The sequence below is a fragment of the Solanum verrucosum genome, unplaced genomic scaffold (genome assembly GCF_900185275.1).
Source record: "Solanum verrucosum unplaced genomic scaffold, falcon-dt-bn FXZP01000113.1, whole genome shotgun sequence".
Lineage (NCBI taxonomy): Eukaryota > Viridiplantae > Streptophyta > Magnoliopsida > Solanales > Solanaceae > Solanum > Solanum verrucosum.
In genome coordinates, this window is record NW_026020105.1 from 1,281,200 (window position 1) to 1,308,065 (window position 26,866).

At 32.9% G+C, this 26,866-nt stretch overlaps 4 protein-coding genes across 4 annotated transcripts; 2 read left to right on the forward strand and 2 right to left on the reverse strand.

The window, feature by feature from the left end:
- The first annotated feature begins 495 nt into the window (after positions 1-495).
- Positions 496-2,196, forward strand: LOC125825274 (tryptophan aminotransferase-related protein 4-like). Its single transcript, XM_049504624.1, has 4 exons — positions 496-785; positions 907-1,506; positions 1,599-1,879; positions 1,973-2,196. The coding sequence occupies exons 1-4, from the start codon at positions 496-498 to the stop codon at positions 2,194-2,196; spliced, it is 1,395 nt and encodes a 464-aa protein (XP_049360581.1).
- A 2,170-nt stretch (positions 2,197-4,366) lies between these two features.
- Positions 4,367-5,500, forward strand: LOC125825170 (F-box/kelch-repeat protein At3g23880-like). The gene has a single exon (XM_049504503.1). The coding sequence runs from the start codon at positions 4,367-4,369 to the stop codon at positions 5,498-5,500; it is 1,134 nt and encodes a 377-aa protein (XP_049360460.1).
- A 702-nt stretch (positions 5,501-6,202) lies between these two features.
- Positions 6,203-11,206, reverse strand: LOC125825171 (uncharacterized). The gene is made up of 13 exons (XM_049504505.1): positions 11,023-11,206; positions 10,811-10,923; positions 10,631-10,741; positions 10,491-10,548; positions 10,228-10,314; positions 10,000-10,121; positions 9,824-9,877; positions 8,805-8,942; positions 7,629-7,734; positions 7,428-7,542; positions 7,227-7,296; positions 6,489-6,560; positions 6,203-6,289 (listed from the first exon to the last, which is right to left on the reverse strand). The coding sequence occupies exons 1-13, from the start codon at positions 11,204-11,206 to the stop codon at positions 6,203-6,205; spliced, it is 1,317 nt and encodes a 438-aa protein (XP_049360462.1).
- Positions 11,207-12,795: 1,589 nt separating this feature from the next.
- LOC125825202 (uncharacterized) lies at positions 12,796-18,977 on the reverse strand. The gene is made up of 13 exons (XM_049504536.1): positions 18,722-18,977; positions 18,507-18,619; positions 18,322-18,432; positions 18,168-18,225; positions 17,927-18,016; positions 17,506-17,600; positions 17,302-17,355; positions 16,127-16,264; positions 14,746-14,875; positions 14,553-14,667; positions 14,334-14,403; positions 13,472-13,543; positions 12,796-13,056 (listed from the first exon to the last, which is right to left on the reverse strand). The coding sequence occupies exons 1-13, from the start codon at positions 18,975-18,977 to the stop codon at positions 12,946-12,948; spliced, it is 1,413 nt and encodes a 470-aa protein (XP_049360493.1). The 3' UTR covers positions 12,796-12,945.
- Positions 18,978-26,866: the final 7,889 nt, after the last annotated feature.

Sequence of the window (26,866 nt, forward strand, 5' to 3'; positions counted from 1 at the left end):
TAATTACCACATGTCATTTATTTATATTAAAAAATGAATACACCTATTTTAAATAGGATATCCGACTCGTAAATCCTATCCGACCATATATGCCCTTGTACACCTCTTTTAAATCTGAACAAATAAAAGTGGATAACTATGCTTAGTTAGCATAATGGACAAGTAAAAATAATTATAGAAAAGATAGTTAGTCAAAACTTTTGTGGATAGAAATAGAATTTAAAATAATTACGTAGTGCATGTTTTCAATGTGAGGTCCAATTAATATGTTTATTATACATTAGCAAGTAGAATACTTTTCAACGCGGAGTTGTTACACGTTCTAATGCTATTAAAAAATTAATCACGTTCCTTAAACGTGGTTTTACGAAGTTAATAATTTGATTTAGTTATTAATAGTAGCCTAACGGCTGGTATAAATGCAACAAAACATACCGTTGATATTCCTATTATCACAAAGGGTATTTTGTTTCCAAAAAATCCTCAAACCTAGATATGTCGTTAGTAGATTTGAAGTGGAAAGTGTTATTTAGCGTTTCAGTAATTGTCAATTTTACATGTATTGTGTTAGTAATAATTCAGAGTAGGACGCGCCTAAGCTGGACAAGAGAAGCAGCTATAGAAGCAGAGAACGTTGCGTCTATTAGTTGTTCAGGACATGGAAGGGCTTATTTAGATGGCTTAGTACTCAGAGAGGACGGAACACCTATTTGTGAGTGCAATGCATGCTTTACCGGCCCTGATTGCTCTCTCTTTAAACCCAATTGCGCGGTTGATGTAGACAGGTAATTTACTATACATTGAAAAATAGATAACGAAATTTTAATATTTGCCTTGGAAAATGTACTCATTGCTACAGTTGATTTCCAATGTATCTAAAATTCGCGTTTTTTTAATATGTTGCAGTGGGAACCCAATGTTTTTAGAGCCATTTTGGAAGCAAAATGCAGGGAGTAGTGGTGTAATGGTGGCGGGATGGCATAGAATGGGATATGAATTTGAGGATGGTTCACTCATTTCTAAGCAATTGAAGAATGTAATCCACAAGTTACATGACACTGTAGGAAATGCAAACACATCAAACAAGTACATATTATTCGGAGCTGGCTCAACTCAGCTTCTTAATGCCGCGGTGTATGCTCTTTCCCATCACACCCCCTATTCATCGCCCACCAAAGTTGTTGCTTCTGCTCCTTACTACCCTGTTTACAAATCACAAACAGAGCTATTGGATTCGAAGAAGTATAAGTTTAGTGGAGATACATCCTCGTGGAAAAACAAAACAAGGAGTACTAGTACTAGTACGAATTTCATTGAGTTTGTGACATGTCCAAACAATCCAGATGGGCACTTAAACAAGGCAGTCCTTCAAGGAAAATTTGCAAGGCATGTTTACGATTTAGCTTACTATTGGCCACATTACACCGCGATTCCAAGCCCTATGGATGAAGATGTCATGTTATTTACACTTTCAAAGCTCACTGGTCATGCCGGTAGCAGATTTGGGTACTTAATCAACAACTCTTACTTACTCATTCATAACGATATATTACGAGTTAAATTAATTAATTAATTAATTTCCTTTGATATACATATAGATGGGCTATAGTCAAAGACAAAGATGTGTACGATAGAATGGTGGAATACATAGATTTAAACACTTATGGTGTTCCGCGTGAAACTCAATTGAGAGCTTTAAAACTCTTAAACGTTGTGTTACAAGGAGATAGAAGAGAAATGTTTCGATTTGCACATACAATTATGAAGACTAGATGGGAAAAGCTCGCGGAGATCTTGTCTACTTCAAAACGATTCTCAATTGAACAACTTCCCTCCCAACATTGTGCATTTTCAAAACAAGTTAGGCCACCTTCTCCAGGTAGCTATAGTTAATTAGTACTTAAGCATCAACAACAAGTTAAGTGAAATTCAATATACTTATCAATTTTTTTCATGTTTTTTTTTTACGCAGCTTTTGCGTGGTTAAAATGTGAAGCGGAAGAAGATGAAGAGTGTCACAACGTGCTGAGGAAAGCAGATATTATTGGTCGAAAAGGCGCTGCATTTGGAGTTGAAAATCGTTATGTTCGTCTTAGTCTTGTGAATAGCAGAGATGATTTCGATTTATTGCTGCAACGACTACAAGATCTAGTGTCTAAACATCGATCTATCGTCGATGGTGTCATGTCATTATGATCATTCATTTTATTTCTTAGGAGAGAAACACTTTACACACAATTTGTTTATTCAACTTTAGTTAGTAATACCAACAATCCATTATCATTTTGTATCTTACTTTAACCTACTCATTTATACTTTCTAAAAACTAAAAGGGATAAGGCACAAGTATTCCTAGATTATGATCGAAATTTCAGAGACACGCTTTAACTAAACTAAGGTCTTATTATCCCTGAACTTATTTTTTTGTAATTTTGTACACCTTTTGTCTTATGTGGCACACTCCGTGACTCCACGCAATTGAGGCACGTGGGATATATTTGGATGCCACGTAAGCCAAAAAGATGCACAAAATTACAAAAAAAAAGGGTTAGGGGGTAATAGGACCTTAGTTTAGTTAAGATGCACATTTTCACGTTTAATGTTTTAAGTTTTAACCTTAGAGTCTCATATTTACTAGTATTTGAAGAAATCTCCGTGTCCCACTTTTATATTTTTTATTTATAGGAGGTACGAATACTATAATAATCTATTGTACAAAAGTCATATATGAATTGTATTATCAATGATTTAATTTAGCCTTTCATGTTGACAAGTGTATGATAATATGAATATTTTTCTATCTTTTATATTTTGTGGGACATCTGGCTTTCACTTCTCTACTCACATGTTGGTTGACATATATATCCTCCATACGCTAAAGATAGCAAGATATATGATTGTTAGTTATTTGTCATTGATATTCTTCTTGCTTTGTTTTGGTCAAGAATGAAATGTAAGGTATAATAAGTAGTATTTTAAGAAAAAATAAAGGTACCAACGCGCTTCATTAGTTGAATTACGAAAATACCTTTCAAATCATATTATACTAAATTACCTTGTAAACTAAAATAAAATAATTCTACAAGCTAAGTTTATGGCAGTAAACAATTTACAACTTTTGACTAAACTCTATGAATGAGTACTAATTCATGCTTATAGTAAATAGAATAAAATGTTAATGGACATTTACGGCCTTCCAAAACTATAGTATCTCTCCATAAAGACATAATACATAAACATGATCTTTAACTTGCCGACTGACAATTATAACCTTTAATTTTGAGTTTGCACATGTACACTTAAAGTTGTATAAAATTGAGCAAATGGACACATTCATCCTACATGACACCCTACATGGCAATTGTGTGTCCTACATGTATTATGTCATGTAGGACACGTGTATCTATCTATTCAATTTTATACAAGTTTAAATATATTTATATATTATGCCCTCCATAAACCATTTCATTAGTTCACTATGTCGAAGTAGAATTGAAAAGTTGGAAAAAGTGATTCAACATGAAACATATTTATCCGATTGTATGTACATGAAGAGTGATTTTCCTTCTCAGAAATAAACGAAGTAAATTTCTCTTGTAATTAAATTTGATGCTAATCACAGTACCATATATAATTTTGCAAGATGTAAAACAAAAAATTGCAATAGGGTGATGAGTATATAATGAGAGTGTCTAATTAAATGTGATTAATGAATTCATGAAAAATGAGCAGCCATTTGATCAATGACTAATTAAACAATTTGTTCAAATTTTAGTTCAATTGAGGCTTTTCGCTTATGAAAAGTATATAAGAACTATATGCTTTTTATTTAACCTAAATCGCTAAAATATAATACTATTATTCTTCGTTGATTGTTTGTAATACAAACAATCATAAGCAAAATCACTTCTAATTTCAATTTGACATACTCTAAATATACATGCATGCTCCTAGTTTATAGTTGACTTGTAATAATAAAAAAAATTACAGTATCTCACTCTTATTTGGGATATTTGCTTATTAAAATCAATTGGTCGCTGTTCATAATTTTATTACGTTAATTAGTTGTTTAGAGAGTTTCTTGTTCTCAAAATGAACAAGGGATCAACTACGGAACTTGTCAATTTTATTATATTACTGAAGTAGAATATGAATTAATAACCGAGCAATGGAAAATAAAATGTATTTTTGGTAAACAAGCTCATAATATAATTTGGAATACTTAATATTTTTGGTAAACAAGCTCATAATTTAATTGTAGAGTCCAACTTACCTTCTACTACTTGGAGTAGAATTAGCGTTGAATTAGGTTTGTTTAAATTGTACTATTATATAGCGTAGAAACAAAAAAATACCTATCACCAACATGGATGGCCTCCCCCATTTGCCTGGAGATATTGTCAACTCCATCTTCTTTAAGCTTCCTGTGAAATCTCTTACACGATTCAAAAGTTGTTGCAAATCATGGTATGGTTGTATCGATGACGCCGACTTCATCAAGTCACATCTACATAAATCGTCTATCGATATTAGTCGTAAAAAAATTGTCTTGGTTAATTCAATCCTTCAACATAGAGAAGGAACACGCAAATTTAAAATTGTGTCAACGGAAGCATCAATTAATGCTGATTCAAAAGTTGTGTATCTGAATATCCCAGAATACTTTAGTGACTATTTTTCATTACAAGTGTTTTCATGCAGTGGCTTGATCTTTATGACGTCATACGATCTTGGCTATTGTATGACATTATTCAATCCTGTGGTTGGAAAATACAAACTCATTCAAAATTCTCTTTTCAGTCAAAACACAAAGACAAATCGTTGTTCCACATCTCCAATATTTGGTTTTGCCTATGATTTTGTGGCTGAAGATTACAAGGTTATATGTGTACATTACTTGATAAACAAATACTTCAACGTTGTTGAAGTATACTCGGTTAAAAATCAATGTTGGAGAGCAATTCACAATACTTTTCCTGTTTCCCCTGATTCTTATAACCAGTACCTATGCAGTAATCAAGTTTCATTAAACGGTGTCATTCACAGGATGTCATACAACAGGGCAGTTATATCTTTCCATCTAGTAGACGAAAAATTTACTGTAACAGTAGTGCCAAAAACATGTGGGAAACAGCCGACATTACATGTATTGGGTGATGGCGTCTGTGTTTTCACAACGGTTGGCGAGGAAAATTTGATTTGGTCGCTGGAGAAAGATAGGTGGAATTGTATCAACAAGTTTCCTACTTTACTCTCACTCATTGGAATGCCTATATTATATTTACCGATTAGAGGTATTAAATACCGCCCAGTAGGTGCCTTCCTATTTGTTAAGGAGAATGGGAACATACTATGGAGAAGGCATAATGGTTCTTTTATTGAGTATGATCTGCGGAAAAATGAATATACTGAGTTTAAGTCTATACAAGTTCCACCTTTTGTGGCAAATAAGGCTTTGTACCGGGAAAGTTTAGTTTCTTTGAAGATTTCGTGGGATTGACTAGGTAGCAATTTCTAGTAGTATTAATTGAGGAATATTATTGTCATTGTTTCTGTTTGATTTGTGGATAATGGTATATAGTAGCAAGATTTGAATGTAAAAATATGATGTTGAATTTCTACACAACAAGTCACTGATTTTGTCTGACTATCACCGTAACTTGTTTTTAAGATGACTCTTATAGGCTATAGGATTGCTAATAGAATGCCTTGCCTATTTGTTCAACTTTATACAAGTTTAAGTGTCTTCTTTTGCAAGCTCAAAGTTGGAGGGCATAAATGTGAGTAGACGTAAGTTAAAAGATCATATGTATGTATGGCATAATACATAAATATACCTTTTAACTTGGCCTCAGACACTTAAACTTGCATAAAATTGAACAAGTAAACACATGAGTCCAATGTGACATAATATACGTAATACGCAAATTCACATGTAGAACACATGACTATTACCTTCATATATGGGCAGTAGAGTATAATCTCATATCAAGTTGTAACACCTGCTAATTGCATGTAGTAGACAAGCAGTTAAGTATTTGTTTCCTCGAATCCCACGGCAGCTTACACACAGTAGAGTTTAATCTCATATCAAGTTGTAACACCTGCTAATTGCATGTAGTAGACAAGCAGTAAACTATTTGTTTCCTCGAATCCCACGGTAGCTTACACACAGTAGAGTTTATGACTACATTGGTATTGGTTATATAGCAAAATCAGAAGATACAGTCTTTCCATTTACAAGGACTTGTTCCACATTATTGACTCGCACAGATTGGAATTGATAGTGCTGCAGTAAAAATAACAATTATTAGTAAGGACTGACAAAACTTGGCTGACAGATTAGTGTATGGAATATTGTTCTTCTAGCACTAAACCTTTCCAATCAGTCACAATCAAGAAAAGGAGAAAATGATGGAGAAAGCAATATGGCATATTTGGAATAGCATTGGATGTGAAATACCACAGATATTATATAATGAGTTTACCTTTTCCTTCCATTTAAAATCAACAAATTTGCAAAAGGGCTCCAATAGTGTGACCTGATCTCCTTGTTTAATCTGTCAACAAGAGTAGTTCGTTAAGTAATGATGTGAAAGTCTAATGGGGAGCTGGATAGCCAATACTTACAGAAACTCACTCTATGATGAGTTGATGTTAACCATGACTGTCATGACTCATAGTTCTTGTGTCATTTTTCATTTCTTTCCTTTTTCTCCTTCCACAATCAATAATTCATAGACCATGCCTTTCCTAGAAAACCTTTAGTTATGTTACCTTACTATTTGCTTATTGCATTTTAGTATAGGAATATGGTAGGCTATATGTCACCACAATAATCTGAAGTAAGATAAATATTCAAAGATATGACATTTATTCACTAGATAATAATTGGGTGGGGCTGACACAAACCAAAATCAGATACATATATAAAGAGATGATATTCAGGCTCACTTATGAAGTGGCAAATGTAATCTTCTTTAATTACATACAGTATTAAAGAAGAGAGGTTCCCTTTAAACTAGTTTTTCATCTAGGAAGTGCAAAATCCTTCGCTTATTTTTTAGGCATGTTACTGCTGCAACAGTATAGCAGCAAACTTATCTGTTGATTTACTTATCTTGGTTTCTCCAAGATACTCTACTTTACCAGACAACTTTTTTCTAGGAATTAAGATTTCAACAGATGTACCAAGAAACATTAAAACAACATAATGTAGTGCTTACCGCTTCTTCCTGTATCCCAAACACTAGAAGGACAAAACTGTTCCCATCAGAGTCACAGAGCACATAGTATCTGTTTGAATGAGAGTACACATTGAGAAATAAGTATTTAAGCTTAAACTAGGGCTGCTCAGCCTAGTAACTTCCCACTTTTAAAAGAAATTCTCAAAATGATCATTGATTCTTCTAGATGAAGCAACTTACAATGGAACACCATACTCATACTTAACCAAGCACCGGACTACTCCCATAACTGCAAGCCCTTTGTTAGGGCCTTCAGCTAAGACATCCAAGGTTGCTTTGTTGTAGGAAGGATCCACTGCCAGAAAACACATTACCTCAACTAAATAGATAAATAGATAAATCAATGTTTATAGTTAAATTATGAATAATGTAAAGCCTTACAATCAATATCATCAAGTGACTGGATCAGGGAAGCAAAGCTTGTCTCCGTACTCTTTCCCTTACTCTTTCTCTTGCCCTTTCCTTTACTCTTTGCCTTACTCTTCCCCTTTCTATTTTCATTACTCTTACCCTGAAAAGCAGGATCACATAATTTAAATGCATCCTTCACAATGTCATTCATAATCTCTTAACGACTCAAAAGAAGAAAACATTTAAAAACTAAGAATCTAAGGCATTATTTTTTAGAAGACTATATCATAACATTCATGTTTCTTGAAAAAAAATCAAGAAATGAAAGCAGAAGAAGGCACCATGTTTCATTACCTCATCTTGTTTTCTTCTAGATATGTCTTATGCTTAACAGTTAGAAATTTTTTCCAAATGGATACCTCCTTGAGACCTTCTGCAACTATTTTGTATGTAGTAATAAATTTTCCTTTACTCTTTGTTAATATTATTTATATGTAGTAGTAAGTGAAGAATTCAGAAAAAGTAGGAGAAACTGAACCGAGCTTTCTGGGGCAGCCATAGGATAGTTACCAAGTTGATCAATTGTATTACCAACTTGAATATTCCTATCCAAATAGCTCTTAATTCCACATAATCGTAGCTTCCTATTGCAATTCCCGAGCCTCTACTTGTTTAGCAATATTCCAAAAATCAATCAATCAACTGCACTTCAAACTTACACATTAAGTCAATTTTAGAAAGCATGACTATTTTTTGGTGTTTTCCTGTCATACCATAAAATCAAATTTCGTGTTACATCTGTCCCCCTAGCTATCATTAGTACAATGTTACCAAAAGGACTACCTCATCATACATTATGTTATATCAGGAAACAGAAAGCTTTACGTGGTGATGAGATCATCGTTTAAACAGGTTAGAGTTCCATAGGTAAGTGTGGACACATCAAAGCACTGCACTATGCCATGTTGGGAGTTTGACAAGTTAGATGTGCAATCGCAAGGAGTGCGACTCCTTGAATACCTCTTGTAAATAGTTATCACTGGCCTGCACTTTGAATATAACTGGAAACAATGAACCTTTGATCACAGACAATTCCCTTATGATTCTAAATTTCTAATGTCGTCAACCATGCCGTTCCTAATGCAACTGATCAGAATATCACTTACAGATGCTTCATATAAAATAACCACAATCAAATAATCTTACCTGAACTAATTCTTCTAATTTGTCAAGAAGCTGAACTGTTATTTCCACTTGATGTGACGCATCATGGGCAGGATCCTTCTCTACAGCATCTGATAACCTAATGAGGGACTTCTCGTAGTTCTCCAGAAGCCTGTTCGCCTGAGTGTACAAATGTTTGGATTTACTCAACATGGCATTGAATTTAAGAAAAGCGGAAAGTGAAGACTATATTTAAGATATCATGATATATGCAAACATAAAATGTGAAGATGAATATAAGTGAGCTTATTTTAGTGACTCTTGGTTCTTTCTTCACTAAGCATATGAAGTTTCGAGCTTTAAAAAAGTTGGACAAGAATAAGCACAGAAAAAAGCTTTCACACAGGCAGGCAGATACTGCTGAAGCCAGTTCTTTTTAATAAGTCTGTCTTTCTAAATTGAATCTTTACTTCCCTATTTAAGCACTCGTTCTTCTAGATAGATTATTTCGTCCTTAACTCAATTCAACATGTCACTGATCTCTGCAGATCTTGTAATATTCATTTACTGATTTTTTCTCTCCGGAAAACATAGACGTGATTCTTAACTCCTAGAAAAAGGTAACTAATTCAATGAGAAATTACCTGTAAAATTTCCTGTGCTTCCTTTAAGTACATCCTGTGTAAGTATCTCCTATTTTACAAAGAATTCTTCTATTTCAAATCATGTCTTTTTCATTTAGTTTACCGACTTTTGTCTTATCTGTAAAGTTACCAGTGTCTTCTTCTTGAGTGGTTTCATTCCTTTGGATCTTTACATATCAACAAAGATCCTAATGATTCTCAAATTCTGAGAGACCCAAGCAAAAAATAAAATTAGAAAAACAGAGTTGCAAACTTGATACATGGTCTCTTGTCTTTTTTTCCTCCAATTCTTCAATAGCACAATCATGAAAATATGAGGCTATAATTAGCAAGAATCGAAGCCACAATCGCATTGAAAATCCCATATGATAGAATAGTTCATCAGTAAAAACCCAATATTTTTCTTCAAAAACTTACTAGGCCACACTCGCATTGAAAATCTGGCTCTGACTTTATTGTATCAATTCTTTCCTGAAATGGGGTAGAAAATCAGAAGAAACTCCCAAATATTTAAAAGAACAAACCAGCCAGGCTTACAGGGAGCTAATACTGTACATCTAAGTTTAATGTTAAAATAAAGGAAAACTATGTACAGAGACAAGATTGTCAGAACTACTTACAGCTTTTTCGAATGCTTCTAATGACATTAGAATAGCATGGTCATTCCATCTTCCATCCAGGATAAAGGAAGTAAGATATGCACTTCCTAATTCATCTATCAACCATGTAACTATAATAAGACTGAGGAAGTAGACAAACATCAAGCAAAACATTTGGCAAAGCTTAGAGCGATCAAAGCAGTTCCTAAGTCTTACAGTAACAACGACATCCTTCGGCGTCTTTCAGTTTGATTGCCTTTTCTGCATATTTGATACATTCTTCAATATGATGTTGAGGATCTTCCGGAACTGTGAAAGGTTTATCATGTTCAAGATCTTCCGGAACTGTGAAAGGTATATGCAATCAGATAAGCAGATCAATAACAACCACAAACAAATAAAGTGAATATACTTGAGATTCTCCCTGGAGAATTGTAAATTAAGGAGAAAAAAGACAAAAATTGCACCATATGGCTCCAATTCACCCCGTGCACACATCAATTCAAGGTATGCAAGATGACGTAAAGTCCTGGCGTCTTCTTTCTAAATCAAATAAAAGATGAAGTATCTATCAGGTAACGTTCAAATTTAGAGAACCGAAAATCTAGAACAGCAGCGAAATAACCTTCCCAAGGACAAAGAGAAAGCAATTTCTAGCTGTAGAGTAATCTCCTTTCTTAGCAACGCAGTCACCGAGGGCATTCCAAGCAACCAGCAAATCAGGATTGAATTTAGTCTACATAAAATTAACCGTCAGAAAGAAACCAAACCTAAATTCAAACAATGTAATTGTGCTTTCACTCACAGCATTCTTTAGATGATCCTCCGCTTTCTTGCTATAAACCCCAGGAATAGCATTATGCGCGCTTCCTCTTAGATACTCGAACACTGCACGCTCATAATTCAATTGCAGGTTTTCTACACAAATTTGTACCGGTTAAACTCATTGTCATGAGTAGTTTAGAAATTGAATTGAATGCATTTTTTTTTTCTGGATAATCCATAAAAGAAATTTACCTTCAGGAATTATTGCATATATGTCGACGACACAGGTACTGATTGCATACTCCATATCAAGCATTTTGTCTTCCTTGGTTCCCGGGAAGTGCGTCTGCCAATAATCATATAGCCATTGCACCTTTGCTTCAACATTTTCAATCCAATCAGCTTTCTGATTAGTGGAAGATTCTCCTTTCGCCATAGAAATTTCTTGATGCAAACTGCAAGTCTGAAGTTTGGGAGGGAAATTCTGTTAGTATCACGTTTTTGTTCATCTACTATATTTAAGAAAATTACCCTGCCACCCCCGAATAGTTTTTGTTACTTCTTTTTCACCCCTATTGTATTAAGCTTATAATTCATATCTACTAATGACTCACTTTCCTTTTTAATCAGTTTTTTTAAAAAAACAATGCATTTCTATATTAGTAATAATTTAACTTCAAAATACCTGTTAATCAAATGATTTATAACTATACAAATATCTATAAACCAAAATATTTTAAAATTCTTATTAAATATGTGGGCAATGTGTTACCAACTTAAGCAGTGTTCACTATTCATTTTGTCTGTTACAGTATGCAAGACAATTGATCGCATTAACACAATTTTATATATGGGGTCATACATAGAAAAATAAATGCATAATATATATATATGTGCCATTTAACTTGGTCTCGTTTTACATTTACGTCCTCAAACTTTGGGTGTGCACAAGTAGATACTTTAACTTGTATAAAATTTAACAAGTAGATACATGAGTCCTACGTGACATAATACATGTAGGACACCACGTAGGACACAAATTGTCATGTAGGATGCCATGTTGAACGACATGCGTTTATATATTCAACTTTATACAAGTTTAAGTGTCTACTTGTAGCTTTATATTTGACCTAGCTAATTACTAAGATTTTAATACACTGACTTGCTTGTTTAAAAGAATAAAAATTACACTCTATTTTATTCGAACCACTTTATTTGTCGTCTTGGTGAAAAATAATAAAAATCGGTGATATGTTGTTAAACTTCGTTCAAGGCTTTTGCCTAAAGAGGCAATTGAGATTGACATAGAATCTTGGGAGCTTTTCTATTGCAATTGAGGTAATTCTTTTGGCAAGAGCTTTTTTGTTATATGATTAAATAATACTCCTATGTATTAATTAAAAAAAAATTCTTGGTGCTTGGTCGCATACATTTTTTATAGTATAAGTTGTTGAGTTTAAGAGTAATTAGATACTATTAAGCATTGTATATGATTACTCCAAAAGAAAAAATAATATTATGTATTAGAAAAGGTGCACAATTATAAATAAGACTTGTATTAATTTTTTGTTACAATAGTCAATATTTCTTATTATAAGAACTAACAAATATATGTATTGTATTTTTTATCGAGGAATGCCTTGCCGACTACTGCTAGCTACTTCCTCATTTTCTTCTTCATATTTCTTTCCAATTTTTATTTTATCATGTGATTTTTTGCTACCTATATTGTGCAACTTACAAGTTTTTTTTCTTTTTCTTTTTTGTATAATTGCTTTTTATTTATAGCACAAAGAAAGTTCAATAATATATATCATTTAAAATTGTCGTCATTTTTAATATAAAATTTATATTAAGTATCGTAAAATAAATGCGCAATCCACGTTTTCAGAACTAGTTTGTTTATAAAAATAAGTGACGTGTTGCTGGACGGTCACATAGGTAGCTCCTTTTATTGAGAGAGATGTTATTTCATGGAAGAACTAATGTACGAGTTACTCTCACAAGTATTGCAGAAAAGCTAAATTTTGCAAATGAAGATGAATATAAGGCAGTAGAGTTAATCTCATATCAAGTTGCCACATGTAGTAAACAAGCATTTGAGTATTTTGCCTAGTTAAGTATATGAAGAATCCCACTTATTAATGTTGGTATCTTACAGACATTGACAGAAGGTTATGCGTATAATCGTAATGGTTGACGTATAGCAAAACTAGGAGATAGAGCATTTCCATTTACAAGGACCTGTTCCACAAGATTAACTCGCACAGATGTGAATTGATAGTGCTGCAGTAAAAATAACAATTATTAGTGAGGAGTGGCAAAACTGGGCTGACAGAATATTGTAAATCAAACAGTTAATGTGATTATTATTCTTCTACCACTAAACCATAGGTAACCAATTCCTTACATGCCAAAAATAGTCATTTGGAAACTTGTTAATGTTACTTAATTCAGAAAATGCAAGAAATGACTCCATTTTCCCTCTGCTTCCAAACAGTTGCAATCAAGAAATCAAATTATCATTGCTAGTGGCTCAAGTGCACCATGCCCTGAGATGTTATAAGGTGGAGTTGACAGACAAAATGACGGGATATAACACATCTAATATGTGATTTTCACAGAAAACTGATAGAGAAAGCAATAAGACATATTTGGAATAGCATTGAAAATGCAATACCACAGATGATAACGAGGTTACCTTTCCCTCCCATTCAAAATCAACAAATTTGCAAAAGGGCTCCAATAGTGTGACCTGATCTCCTTGTTTAATCTGTCAACAAGAGTAGTTCGTTAAGTAATGATGTGAAAATCGAATGGGAGCTGGATAGGCAATACTTACAGCAACTAAATATCAGCAAATCACTCTATGATGAGTTGATGTTAACCAGTATTGTCATGACTCATAGTTCTTGTGTCATTTTTCTTTTTGTCCTTCCAGAATCAACTTTTCTTAGACCATGCCTTCCCTAGAAAAGATTTATTTATGCTATTTTCATCTTCTTATTCCATTTTAGTATAGGAATATGGTAGGCTATATGTCACCACAACAATCTCAAGTAGGATAACTATTCAAAGATGTGACACTTATTCACTAGACTAGATAATAATTGGGTGGGGCTGGCACAAACCAAAATCAGATTATGAATGAGATGATCACCATTAGATACATATATAAGGAGATGATATTCACGCTCACTTATGATTTATTTAAGTGGCAAATGTAATATTTTATTCTTGAAGGATGGATGAATAAGAGAATTAAGATAAAAATGGTGTTCGATAGTATAGTATAGGAACATACTATTCCAAATTTACAGAAATATTTTGAAATGTTAACTCACTTTAGTATTCTCTCTTTTTATCTCTAGTGTTAATTACATATTAAAAAAAAGTGAGGTTCCCTTTAATCTAATATTTCATCTAGGAAGTGGCAAAAGGGAGGAAAATCCTTCTCTTATTTTTTAGGCATGTTGCTGCTGCAACAGTATATCAGCAAACTGATAGATAAATTTATCTGTTGATTTCCAAGAAACATTAAAACAACATAAAATGGTGCTTACCGCTTCCTTCTGTATGCCAAACACTGTAAGTACAAAACTATTCTCATTGGAGTCACAGAGCACATGGTATCTGTAGAATAAGGCACACTGAGAAATAAGTATTTAAGCATTAAGTAGGGCTGCTCAGCCTTGTCACTTTCCACTTTCCAATTTCCACTTTTAAAAGAAATGCTGAAAATGATCAACTCATGTGGGTTCCTCCAAGATGAAGTTACTTACAATGGAGTGCTATACTCATACTTAACCAAGCACCGGACTGCTCCTATAACTGCAAGCCCTTTGTTAGGGCCTTCAGCTAAGACATCCAAAGTTGCTCTGTTGTATGAAGGATTCACTGCGAGAAAGTACATTAACTCAACTAAATAGATAAATCAATGTTTACAGTTAAATCAAGAATAATGTAAAGCCTTACAATCAATAGTATCAAGTGACTGGATCAGGGAAGATAAGCTCGTTTCCGTACTCTTTCCCTTACTCTTCCCCTTACTCTTTCCTTTACTCTTTCCCTTAATCTTCCCCTTACTCTTGTCATTACTCTTACCCTGAAAAGCAGGATCACATTATTCAAATGCATCCTTCACAATCTCATTCATGATGTCTTAACGGCTCAAAAGAAGAAGACATTTAAAAACTAAGAATCTAAGGCATTATTTTTTAGAAGACTGTATCATAACTTTCCTGTTTCTTGAAAAAAAATCAAGAAATGAAAGCAGAAGAAACAACTAAAATGTTACCCCACGCACTATTCAGTCAATACAGGGCTATGCTGCTGCTCACTCAACTCGTTGGACAATTTAAGGGCACATGAAATGGTAATTACCTCATCTACTTTTCTTCTAGATATGTCTTAAGCTAGATGGTTAAGCTTTTCTCCAAATCGATACCTTTATTGTGCATTGAGACCTTCTGCAACTATTTGTATGTGGTGATATGTTTTCCTTTTCTCTTTGTTAAACTTATTTTTATGTAGTAGTAAGTGAAAAGGACTCAGAAGAAAATTCTTCAAAAGTAGGAGAAACTGAACCAAGCTTTCTGGGGCAGCCACAGTAGAGTTACCAAGTTGATCACTCTATCTATTTAGCAGAAAGATACAAATTGAATTACTAACTTAGACACCCAACTTGAATATTCCTATCCAAATAACTCTTAATTCCACATAATTATAGCTTCCTATTGCAGTTTCCTAGCCTCTATTTGTTTAGAAATATTCCCAAAAATCATTCAATCAACTGTGCCTCAAACCTACACATTAAGTCAATTTTAGAAATCATTGAAAAGCATGACTATTTTTTGGTGTTTTCCTGTCATACCATAAAATCAAATTTTATATTACGTCTGTCCCCCTAGCTATTATTAGTACTTGTTGCCCAAAGGTTGTCAGTGTAAAATTTTGTACATATTGACTGGTTATCTCAGAAGCCATCTTAAAGGACTATCTCATCATACATTATGTTAAATCAGGAAACAGAAAGCATTCCCTGGTAACTCTGATGATGAAATCAGTGTTTAAACAGGTAAATGTGATCACATCAAAGCACTGCACTATGTCACGTTGGGAGTTTGACAAGTTAGATGTGCAATAGCAAGGAGGGTGACTCCTTGAATACCTCTTGTAAATAGTTATCACTGGCCTGCACTTTGAATATAACTGGAAACAATGCACCTTTGATCACACAGAATTCCCTTATGATTCTAAATTTCTAATGTCGTCAACCATGCCGTTCCTAATGCAACTGATCAGAATATCACTTACAGATCCTTTATATAAAATAACCACAATCAAATAATCTTACCTGAACTAATCCTTCTAATTTGTCAAGAAGCTGGACCGTCATTTTCAGTTGATGTAACACATCAAGAGAAGGATCCGTTATTGCAGCATCTGATAAACAAATGAGGGACTTGTTGTAGTTCTCCAGAAATCTATTCACCTGAATATACAAATATCACATATTTTCAGCATGGCATTGAATTTTAAAAAAGCGGAAAGTGAAGACTATATTTAAGATATCATGATATATGCAAACATAAAATGTGAAATGAATAAAGGTGACCTTATTTTAGAGATTTTTGGTTCTTTCTTCACTAAGCATATGAACTTTCGAGCTTGAAAAAGTTGGACAAGAATAAGCACAGAAAAAAAGCTTTCACATAGTCTGGCAGACACTGCTGAACCAGTTCTTTTTAACCAGACGTCTTTCTAATTCAAAGTTGTACTTCCCTATTTACACATGTGTTCTTCTAGATAGATTATTTCGTACCAAACACAATCAACATGTCACTGATATCTGCATATCTTGTAATACTCATTTTACTGATCTTTATTAAAGGGATCTTTTCTCTCCAGGAGACATGATTCTTAACTACTAGAAAAAGGTAATTAATTCAATGAGTAATTATAAGATTCTGTTTTCACGTACAACTTTGTTTTTCTCTGTGAAGTTACCTATGCTTCCTTTAGTACATCCTGTGAAAGTATCTCCTATTTTACAAAGAATTCTTCTATTTCACATTATGTGTTTTTCCTTTATTTTACCGACTTTTGTCTTATCTCTTAAGTTTCCAGTGTCTTCTTCTTGAGTGATTTCATTCCTTTGGATCTTTATATATCAACATAAATCCTAACGATTCTCAAATTCTGATACAGCCACACTTATTTTGAGCCATTCTCTGCAACCTTTAAGATGATGAATGAAGGTCTATCTGTGATTCACACAAGAAGTCGGTGTAAAAGTGAATAATAAAATTAGAAAAAACATAGAGTTGCAAACATATCCCTTCCTTGCTGCATAATGTACAACTTGATACAAGGTCTCTTGTCTTAGCTTTCCTAACTCTGATTCTTTAATAACAAATCATAAAAATATGAGGCTATAGTTAGCAACAATTGAGAACCTTGTGTTTAGAAAAATCCTATATGATAGAACAGTTTATCAGTAAAAAGCAGTGTTTTTCTTCATAAACTTACAATGCCACAATCATATTGAAGCTCAGGGTTTGACTTCATTTCATGAGTTTTCTCCTGAAACGGGGTAGAGTATCAGAAGAAACTTCCAAGTATATAAAAAAACAAGGCCTGCCAGACTCACAGGGAGCTAATACTGTATATCTAATTTCATGTTAAAATAAAGGGAAATAAATATACAGAGACAAGATTGTAAGAATTACTTACAGCTTTTTCATAAGCTTCTAATGACCTTAGAGTATTATCGTGATTCCATCCTCCATCCAGAATAAAGGAAGAGAAATATGCACTTCCTAAGATATCTACAACCAGATAAAAAAGCTCCGTGAAGTACTTGAAAATTGGATTTATCATAATGTTTGTTACTGCAGATATACTAGAACATTTTCATAAGTATAGCATACACTTAATAAAATTCTACCTACTGCGTATATGCTATGTCATGGTTCCATGTACCAAAATGTGTAATTTCTGCACCTAATCTGTCTTTAACGTAATCATATGCTACTTCTAACTATAGCTATACAATAAGGGACGGGTGAACTCAATCATTGATGAACACTAAGTAAGACATTTGGAAAATTGACAAAGCTGAGAGTGACTAACTAGATTCAGTTCTCAGTCTTACATAAACAAGATCCATCCGTGTCATCCAGAGCGAATGCCCTTTGGGCATATTTGATGCATTCGTCAATATGATGTGGTGGATTATCAGCAACTGTGAAATGGATATGCAATCAGATGAACAGATCAACAACAACCACTAAGAAAAAAAAATGAATATACTTGAGATTCTCCTTGGAGAAAAGTAAATTACGAAAAAAAATAAAAAAAAATCAAAAGCATCGCACCATATGGACTAAATTCACCCCGTGCATACAGCAGTTCAAGGTCTGCAAGTTGCCGTAAAACCATGCTGTCTTCTTTCTAAATCAGATAAAAAATGAATAATCTATCAAATAAAGGTAATGTTTAAAGTTTAGAGAACGGATAATTTAAGAACCGAAGAAGCATCGAAATTACCACTGTAAGGACAAACTGATAGTAGTGTTTAGCTCTAGGGTAATCTCTTTTCTTGGCAAAGCAGATGCCGAGGGAAACCCAAGCGTCCAGCAGATACGGTACCAAATTAGTCTGGAAGATAAAATTAACAGTAAGAAGGAAACCAAACGCGCAAGTTCAAACCATGTAATTCTGCTTCCACTCACAGCATTCACTAGATGATGCTCTGCCTCCTCCTTGTAACAACCAGGAATTGAATTATACAATCTTCCTTTTGTAAGCTCAAACACTGCACTTTCAAATTCCGATTGCCTCTTTTCTACACGAATTTGTACCAATTAAACTCATTCTCATGATTACTTGAGAAATTGAATTGAATGCTTTTTTTTTTTTTTCTGGATAATCCATAAAAGAAATTTACCTTGAGGAATTGAATCGAGGGCGTGGATACACATACCGATTTGGTACTCCATATCAGCGATTTTCTCTTCTAAAGTTGGCCGGAAATGCGTGTCGCAATAATCGTAGAGCCATTCCACCATGTCATCGACTTTTGCAATCCAATCGTTGTATTTCTGATCAGTGGAGGCTTCTCCTTTCTCCATAATAACTTCTTTCTGATCAGTGGAGGCTTCTCCTTTCTCCATAACTTCTTTCTGATCAGTTGGAGTGCTCATCTCAAATTGAAGCTCACTGCAACTTTTGGTGGGAAATTCTGTTTTTAAGTATCACGTTTTTTTCATCTACTAATTCAACATATTGCCCTGCCACCTCTCTAATAGTTTCTGTAATATCTTTTTCACCCTTAATGTTTTATGTTTTAACCTTGAAGTCTCATATTTACTAGTATTTGAAGAAATCTCCGAGTCCCACTTTTATTTTTATTTATAGGAATACAATAATAATCTATTGTACAAAGAGTTATTTATGGATTGTATTATCAATGATTTAATTTTGCCTTTCACGTTGATGGATGATAATTTGGATATTTTTCTATCTTTTACATTTTGTGGGACATCTGACTTCCACTTCTCTACTCACATGTTGGTTGACATATATCCCTTATATGCTAAAAATTGCAAGGTACGATTGTTAATTATTTGTTATTGATATTCTATTTGCTTTGTTTTGGTCAAGAATGAAATGCAAGGTACAATAATCTAGTAGGACAATTTTTTTCCATTTTAAGAAAAAAATCAAGATACTAACGGCTTCATTAGTTGAATTACAAAAATAGCCTTCAAATTATATTACACTAAATTACCTTTTAAACTAAAACAAAAAAATTTACAAGCTAAGTTTATGGCAGTAAACAATTTACAACTTTTTGACTAAACTCTATGAATGAATATTCAAAGTAGGGTCTTATTTTAATGAAATTCTATTAAATGAGTACTCATTCATGCTTATAATAAATAAATAAATAAATAAATAGAATAAGATGTTAATGGACATTTACGACCTTCCAAATGCTATTATATTTCTCTTGTAGTTAAATTTGATGCTAATATATAATTTTGCAAGATGTAAAACAAAAAAAATTCAATAGGGTGATGAGTACATCAGAGTGTCTGTACAATCTAATTATTCAGATAAAATTAAATGTGATTAATAAATTCATGAAAAATAAGCAGCCATTTGATCAATGAGTAATTAAACAATTTGTTCAGATTAAGTTACAATATTGAGGCTTTCAGCTTGTGAAAAGTACATAAGAACTTTATGCTTTATTTAACCTAAATCGCTAAAACATAATATTATTCTTCGTTGATTGTAATTAACAATCATAAGCAAAATCATATCTAATTTTCAATCTGGCATAATCTAAATATAGTTGACTTATAATTATAAAAAAAAATAAAAAATTACAGTGTGTCACTCTTATTTGCGATATTTGCTTATTAAAACCAATACAAAAGTAGAAGTTAGTATATATAGCTGGTATAATTTTTTAACTTTAGATAAGTTTAAGAGGGAGTCTCTTTTTTTTATTTGAATATTTATTCAAATAAAAATGAGTGTGCAAGTGAATAAAATCAAATTTCTCTTCTAGAATAAGATAAATCTTCGAATAACTTGGTTGATAAGAAAATTCTAGCATTTATTTGATTGATCGATGCAAATAAACTCCACGGGTGAATTTATGCCCTAAAGAGTTTACACAACAACTCTTGTGTAAACGTACCTACTGTTTCTTTTAGAAAAGAATTTGAGATAAAAGCTTTGGAGAAGGACAAATGGATCATTTTGTTATTTTATCACGAGATCGACACATAAAGTGGTGTGAAAATAATATAACAATTATTCTAAAAATAGTTCCAAAAAAATTAAAGTTATATCAAAACATATGATAAGAATTAAGGTAATCAATAATTTATCTTGAACTTATGATCTCTTATTCCATTAATTAGGGTGTGCATGATCAGGTTGGTTGAGATTTTTCAAATATCAAACCAAATTATTTGTTTAAATTTTTAAATTTATAAATCAAACCAAACTTATAAAACTTATGTTTTATTCGAGTTTTTCAACCTCGGATTTTTTCGGGTTGGTTCAATTTTTTCAAATATCAAACCAAACTATTTGTGTCGAATATTTAAATTGCTAAATCAAACCAAACTAATAAATCTTGGGATTTTTTGGAATATTTGTAACGGAGAAGTCTGTCACAAATTGTCACGAAATTTTGATGGATTTGAGACAGATTAAATCTTGTCTAAATAAAAAAAATTTAAAGAATTTTTTTTACCTACTAAAATTTTGATAGTGACGGATTTGTGACATATTTGTAACAAATATTTAATATAAGTTTTGTGACAGAACATTTCCGTCACAAAATTATAGCAAATAAAAATAAATGAATATATGTTGTCACAAATTCATCACAAAATTTATGATGGATTTACATTCCGTCTCAATTTAATAAAAAGACAATAAATTATAATCTTTAACTTAATGAACTATTTTTTCTGCGAAAATTTTAAAATATGTTAGATGACCTTTTAACTTTGCCCCAAAATTTTCAGCACTTTTAGTTTTCCCACCTTTTAACTCCTTTATTTCATTAGAAAATTAGGGTTCTAGAGAGAAGTCAGAGAACTACAATGGGTGTTCTTCTTCCTTTCTTCTACCTCTCACTCTTTCAACACTGTAGTTGTGATTTTGAACTCATCTAATCTTTGATTCGTTGCTATATTGCTCATAGGTGTGAATCTTTTCTTTTTATTTTATCTACGATGAACAATTTTTTGATTCTTTATACTCTTGCTGAGATTTGTCCCCATTTTTCTTGAATAGATGTTATAAAGTGAATAATTTTTAGTTTTTGATATTGGGTCCATTATACTCTTCACTATTATATAGCTTTTTTTTATGGGTATTCATCAAATTATTAAATTGGATCCTTTACCTAACTGATTTGGGTGTAAGTTTTAAGTTTTATTTATGTGTGTTGTATTCATATGGGTTACCGTAAATTTTCGCTCTTCTAATGTATATTGGATAAGATTTACACATACAACAAGCTTTAGTGAAGGCATGTTGCAATTATATTTTGTCATTGATGTGCTAAAATTCACAACTTTTTTGATGATTGGTATCTTCTCTATAGTGTTGTTGTTCTTCCAATATTTTTATATTTTTTATGTTTTTCTTGGACTGTAAACAAATTTGGAATTGTCAATGTTGATCTAAGGTTCATATGTATGGTTGGCCTTCAATTTTGATGAATTGCATTCTCTTGTTGCATTTATTAGGCCCTGTTAGGTAACAAACTTTTTTCAAAAAATATTTTTGGTTATAGATTGGAATGATTTTTGGTTGGTTTTTGAAGGTGAATGTTTCAAATTCGAAGAACTGAAATTTTTTCACTCACTTACAAAACTTCAACTTCTTTTTTTTCAAGTCAAATGCATGTTCAAACACAATTTTAATTTTCAATACAATTTTTCAACTTCATGAATATTATTTTTTGTTTTCAAATGTCACTCTGTTAATGACTAAACACCTATTTTTTTGTTTGTTCTTAAAGAACAATGTAATTATGTGTAATCTAAAGAGAAAAAAGAATTTTCGTCAACTTGTGCTTTTAATTTATTAGAAAGTAATCTCTTTTACATCACTTCTCATCTCATTCTCTTTTGTTCTATAAACTTTTTCAGGTAGTTCGTGTATGTCTATTGGCTACTAGAAGATTTCTACATTGGTGTTTCTATCATTGCTTAAGTTAGGTGAGAGGATAATTTACATCTTAAAGCATTTATTTTATGTGCCCAAGTAGGATACAAAACGTATTATCACATTTGCTAAAGGTTAGTTTCTTGTTCTTAGTAATTAAATCACTAAAAAAAATATTGGTGTCGTACGAGTAGAATGAAGCTTATTAATTGAATACATCTTTGGCATATCTGTTTTTACATGATCACGTTGACATGCAGTATTATTTAAAATAAAATAATACACTATTTCTAGTGTACATTTAAATTGTATAACACTAACTAATATAACTTTTGGTGATTAACTGATTGTTCATGAATTTGAATTCATTAGATTTTGCTACCTCTAGTTTCTAGTGTCATATAAATATTAGTAGTCATCATGTAAGTTTTAACACATTTATTATTTGTGTATGAGCATATAATACGAGTAGCTCTGATCGTGGGTGGATGTATGTTAGAATACTGGAAGATGGATTCATAAATCCAAAGTTTATTGATGGAGTTGAGAACTTTGTTGCATTTGCTAAAAGACATCCACAGCGCATGGATGGTGAGAAGTTAAGATGTCCTTGTAATCATCATAAGTGTCTAAATAAAAATATTTTGGATGAGTTTACAGTTATGACTAGGGGTGGCAGAATGGGTAATTAATATGGGTATCCACTCATATTTATCCATTTTAAATGGATTGGGTATCCAACTCATTTAAAAATGGGTAAAAACGTAACGAGTAATACCCATATTACCCATTTAAAAGTGGATAGTTAAATAGATAAAATGGGTAAAAGATGTGCATTCACACAAACAAACAAAAAAGTGATAAAGAGAGGGATAGTAAGAAAGTCTTTTTTCAAAAAAAAAAAAATCTATGAAACTTTTTTTTACATTTTTTTGGGATAGGGGGGTGGGGGGTTGGTAGGGGGTAGGGGGCTAGTAGGGGGTGGGTTGGTATATTTTTATGTTTTTTTATTTTAAAAAAAATTATTGAAAAAAATTTAAAATTTTGTAATTTTTTCTTCTGATGGGGTGTGGAGGGGGGGGAGGGGGCTGGTAAGGGGGTGGGATGGTAATTTTTAAAATAAATTATTTTTAAAAAAAATTGATGAAAAAATTTAAAATTTGTTAAAAAAATTTTGGGATGGGGTGTGAAGGGGGGGCTGGTAGGGGGTAGGGGTGTGTGGTGGAGTGGTAATTTTTTTAAAAGTGTATTTTAAAAAAAATTAAAAGTTTGTTAATTTTTTTTGGGGATGGGGTGTGGAGGGGGGGTGGGGGGTGATAAGGGGTAGGGGTGTGGGGGAGCTGGTAGGGGGTGGAGTGCTAATTTTTTAAAAAGAGTATTTTAGAAAAAAATAATGAAATTTTTTTAAATTTTGTTAATTTTTTTTTGGGATGGGGTGTGGAGGGGGTAGGGGGATGGTAGGGGGTAGGGGTAAAAAATTTTAATGAAAAAATTTAAAATTTTGTTAATTTTTTTTTTGGATGGGGTGGGGGGGGGGGGGTAATTTTTTTTAAAAAAAATTTAAAAATTTTAATGAAATTTTTTTAAAATTTGTTAATTTTTTTTTGGGATGGGGTGTGGGGGGTGGTAGGGGTGGGGGCTGGTAGTGGTGGGGTGGTATTTTTTTACATTTTTTTGGGATAGGGGGGTAGGGGGGGCTGGTAGGGGTGGAGAGAAGTGATAAAAAAAAACTTTAATTTTTTTTTTGTTTTAAAGCTTTTAACAAGATTTCTATTATAATATGGGTAAATATGGGTATCCATATTATCCATTGGGTAACTCGTTTTTTCCCATTTAAAATGTGAGTCGAGTCGGATAACTTATCCATTTTTATTTAACTCGTTTTTTGATCGACTCATATTTGACTTGACTCGACTCGCTCGTTTGCCACTCCTAGTTATGACACATCTAGAAACTTATGGCTTGTATCAGATTATTATCATTGGTATCACCGTGGAGAAAGTTATATTTCAAATCCAAGTGTGCTTAATGATCATTAAGAAGAAGCTTCTGGTGAAATCGTGAATCCTCAATCCCATAATGCATTTTGGTCAATGATTTTTGATGTTGTTGGGCCTTCTTTTAATGGTAACGTGAAAGAGGACCCAAATCCAACAACACAACATATTTATGATATGATCAAAGCATCGGAACAAGAGATTTGATGGGAAATCCACATGGACATACACAATTGTCTGTTGTTGCTCGTTTGTTGAATCTTAAGGCAGAACATCATTTTTCAGAAAGGTTGTATGATGAGTTATGTCAGTTTATATCAAAATTGATGGCAAGTGATAACAAAATGATCGATAGCTTCTATGGTACTAAAAAGCAAATGAGATGATTAGGCTTGCCAGTCGAGAAGATTGATTGTTGCAAAAATGAATGTATGCTTTATTGGCGTGAGGACAATGAACTAATCAATTGCAAATTTTGCTCTCATCCTCGATTTAAGAGATCAAAACATAAACGTTCCAAGAAGAAAACTAATATTTCTTATAAGAAGATGTATTATTTTCCTTTAACTCCACGTCTACAAAGGTTGTATGCATCTAATGCGACAGCAAAACATATGAGACGACATTCAAAGCATGAAAGAGATGGTGTAATGCGTCATCCTTCAGACTCTCCTGCTTGGAAGCATTTTGATCAGGTGTATCCATATTTTGCATCTGAAGTTAGAAATGTTAGATTGGATTTGTACTGATGGGTTTCAACTATCTGGTCAATCAGACCAACAATATTCCTCTTGGCCTGTGATAGTTACACCATATAATTTACCACCTTGGATGTGCATGAAGGATAAATACATATTTTTATCTGTGATTATACCTGGTCTAAAAAATCCAAAACAAAAAATTGATGTTTTTTTGCAACCCATCATTGAAGAGTTGAAAGAATTATGGGAGGTGAGAGTCCAAACATATGATGTTTCAAGTAAAAATATTTTCATTGATGTGGACAATAAGTGATTTTCCAGCGTACTCAATGTTGTCGGATTGGAATACAGCAGGAAAATTAGCTTGTCCTTATTGCATGAAAGATTCAAATGCTTTTTCATTATCCAATGGTAAAAAAGTCTCATGGTTTGACAATCATAGAAAGTTCTTACCACCAGATCATCCATGGCGAAAAAATAAAAAGTGGTTCAAGAAGGGTCAAATAGTACATAAGGTTGCATCTACTGAATAATCAGGTTTACAAATACTTAGGGAGATTGAGGATTTGGGACTCATGAAAGTGATAGAACTTGGTTCTGACAAGGTGAGTGCAAGAATCTCAAAGAGTGGCTTATGTGGTTGGAAGAAAAGAAGTATATTTTGGGACTTGCTTTACTAAAAAAAATCTTATTAGGCATAACCTTGATGTGATGCACATAGAAAAAATGTGTTTGATAACATTTTTAACACCATCATGAATGTCAAGGGAAAAACAAAGGACAATGCCAAAATCGTCTAGAGTTACATCAGGATGTAACTACTAAAAAGTACCCAAAAGCTTGTTACATGTTAGATGATGATGCTAAAAAAATGCTTTGTAAGTAGTTGCAAGAGTTGAGATTTCCTGATGGTTATGTGTCTAACATGGGAAGATGTGTTGACATGAACAAGCTTAAACTCTTTGGTATGAAGAGTCATGATTGTCATGTATTTATGCAACGGCTCATACCTATTGCATTTCGAGATTTGCTTCCACGAAATGTGTGGGAACCATTGACAGAGTTGAGTCTTTTTTTTAAAGATCTCACTTCTACCGCAATAACTGAGGAACACATGAGACAATTAGAGAGAAATACTCCTCTCATCTTGACTAAGCTTGGGCACATTTTTCCTCCAAGCTTCTGGGATTCTATGGAACATCTTCCTATCCCTTTAGCTTATGAAGCACGTTTAGCAGGCACAGTTCAAGAACGATGGATGTATCCATGTGAAAGGTAACTTAAGTTAATTATATATCATAAGATATATAAATATACCAGTGATACTAGATTGACATACTTACTTTATGTTTGAAGGAAGCTCCATGAGGTGAAGTATGATATCAAAAATAAGAATAGAGTTGAAGTTTGTATACGCAACGCATGCTTGGTTAAAGAATCATCAACACTTTGTGCGGACTACTTTGAGTCACACATTTCGACAAGACATAGAAAAGTCCCACGAAATGCGGATGATGGTGGGGTTGGAGAGGACCATCCTGAAATGTTGTCCGTTTTCAAGCATGTTGGTTGTGGTTTTGGTAAAAAGAAAATAAGAAGGTTAGATGATAGAGAATATCATGCAGTTCGGACATATATTTTGTTGAATTGTGATGAAGTGAAACCATATATAAAGTAAGTTAATTATCATGA

Excerpts from the sequence above, each read along its gene's own strand:
- LOC125825170 (XM_049504503.1), top strand. The coding sequence starts at position 4,367 with ATGGATGGCCTCCCCCATTTGCCTGGAGATATTGTCAACTCCATCTTC.
- LOC125825171 (XM_049504505.1), bottom strand. The coding sequence starts at position 11,206 with ATGGCGAAAGGAGAATCTTCCACTAATCAGAAAGCTGATTGGATTGAA. Across the intron at positions 10,549-10,630 it reads TTCTCTTTGTCCTTGGGAAG|AAAGAAGACGCCAGGACTTT; the intron begins GTTATTTCGCTG and ends TATTTGATTTAG. Across the intron at positions 7,297-7,427 it reads TATGAGTATGGTGTTCCATT|ATACTATGTGCTCTGTGACT; the intron begins GTAAGTTGCTTC and ends TCATTCAAACAG.
- LOC125825274 (XM_049504624.1), top strand. The coding sequence starts at position 496 with ATGTCGTTAGTAGATTTGAAGTGGAAAGTGTTATTTAGCGTTTCAGTA. Across the intron at positions 786-906 it reads TGCGCGGTTGATGTAGACAG|TGGGAACCCAATGTTTTTAG; the intron begins GTAATTTACTAT and ends AATATGTTGCAG. Across the intron at positions 1,507-1,598 it reads CATGCCGGTAGCAGATTTGG|ATGGGCTATAGTCAAAGACA; the intron begins GTACTTAATCAA and ends ATATACATATAG.
- LOC125825202 (XM_049504536.1), bottom strand. The coding sequence starts at position 18,977 with ATGAGCACTCCAACTGATCAGAAAGAAGTTATGGAGAAAGGAGAAGCC. Across the intron at positions 17,601-17,926 it reads CACGGATGGATCTTGTTTAT|ATATCTTAGGAAGTGCATAT; the intron begins GTAAGACTGAGA and ends ATCTGGTTGTAG. Across the intron at positions 14,404-14,552 it reads TATGAGTATAGCACTCCATT|ATACCATGTGCTCTGTGACT; the intron begins GTAAGTAACTTC and ends CTTATTCTACAG.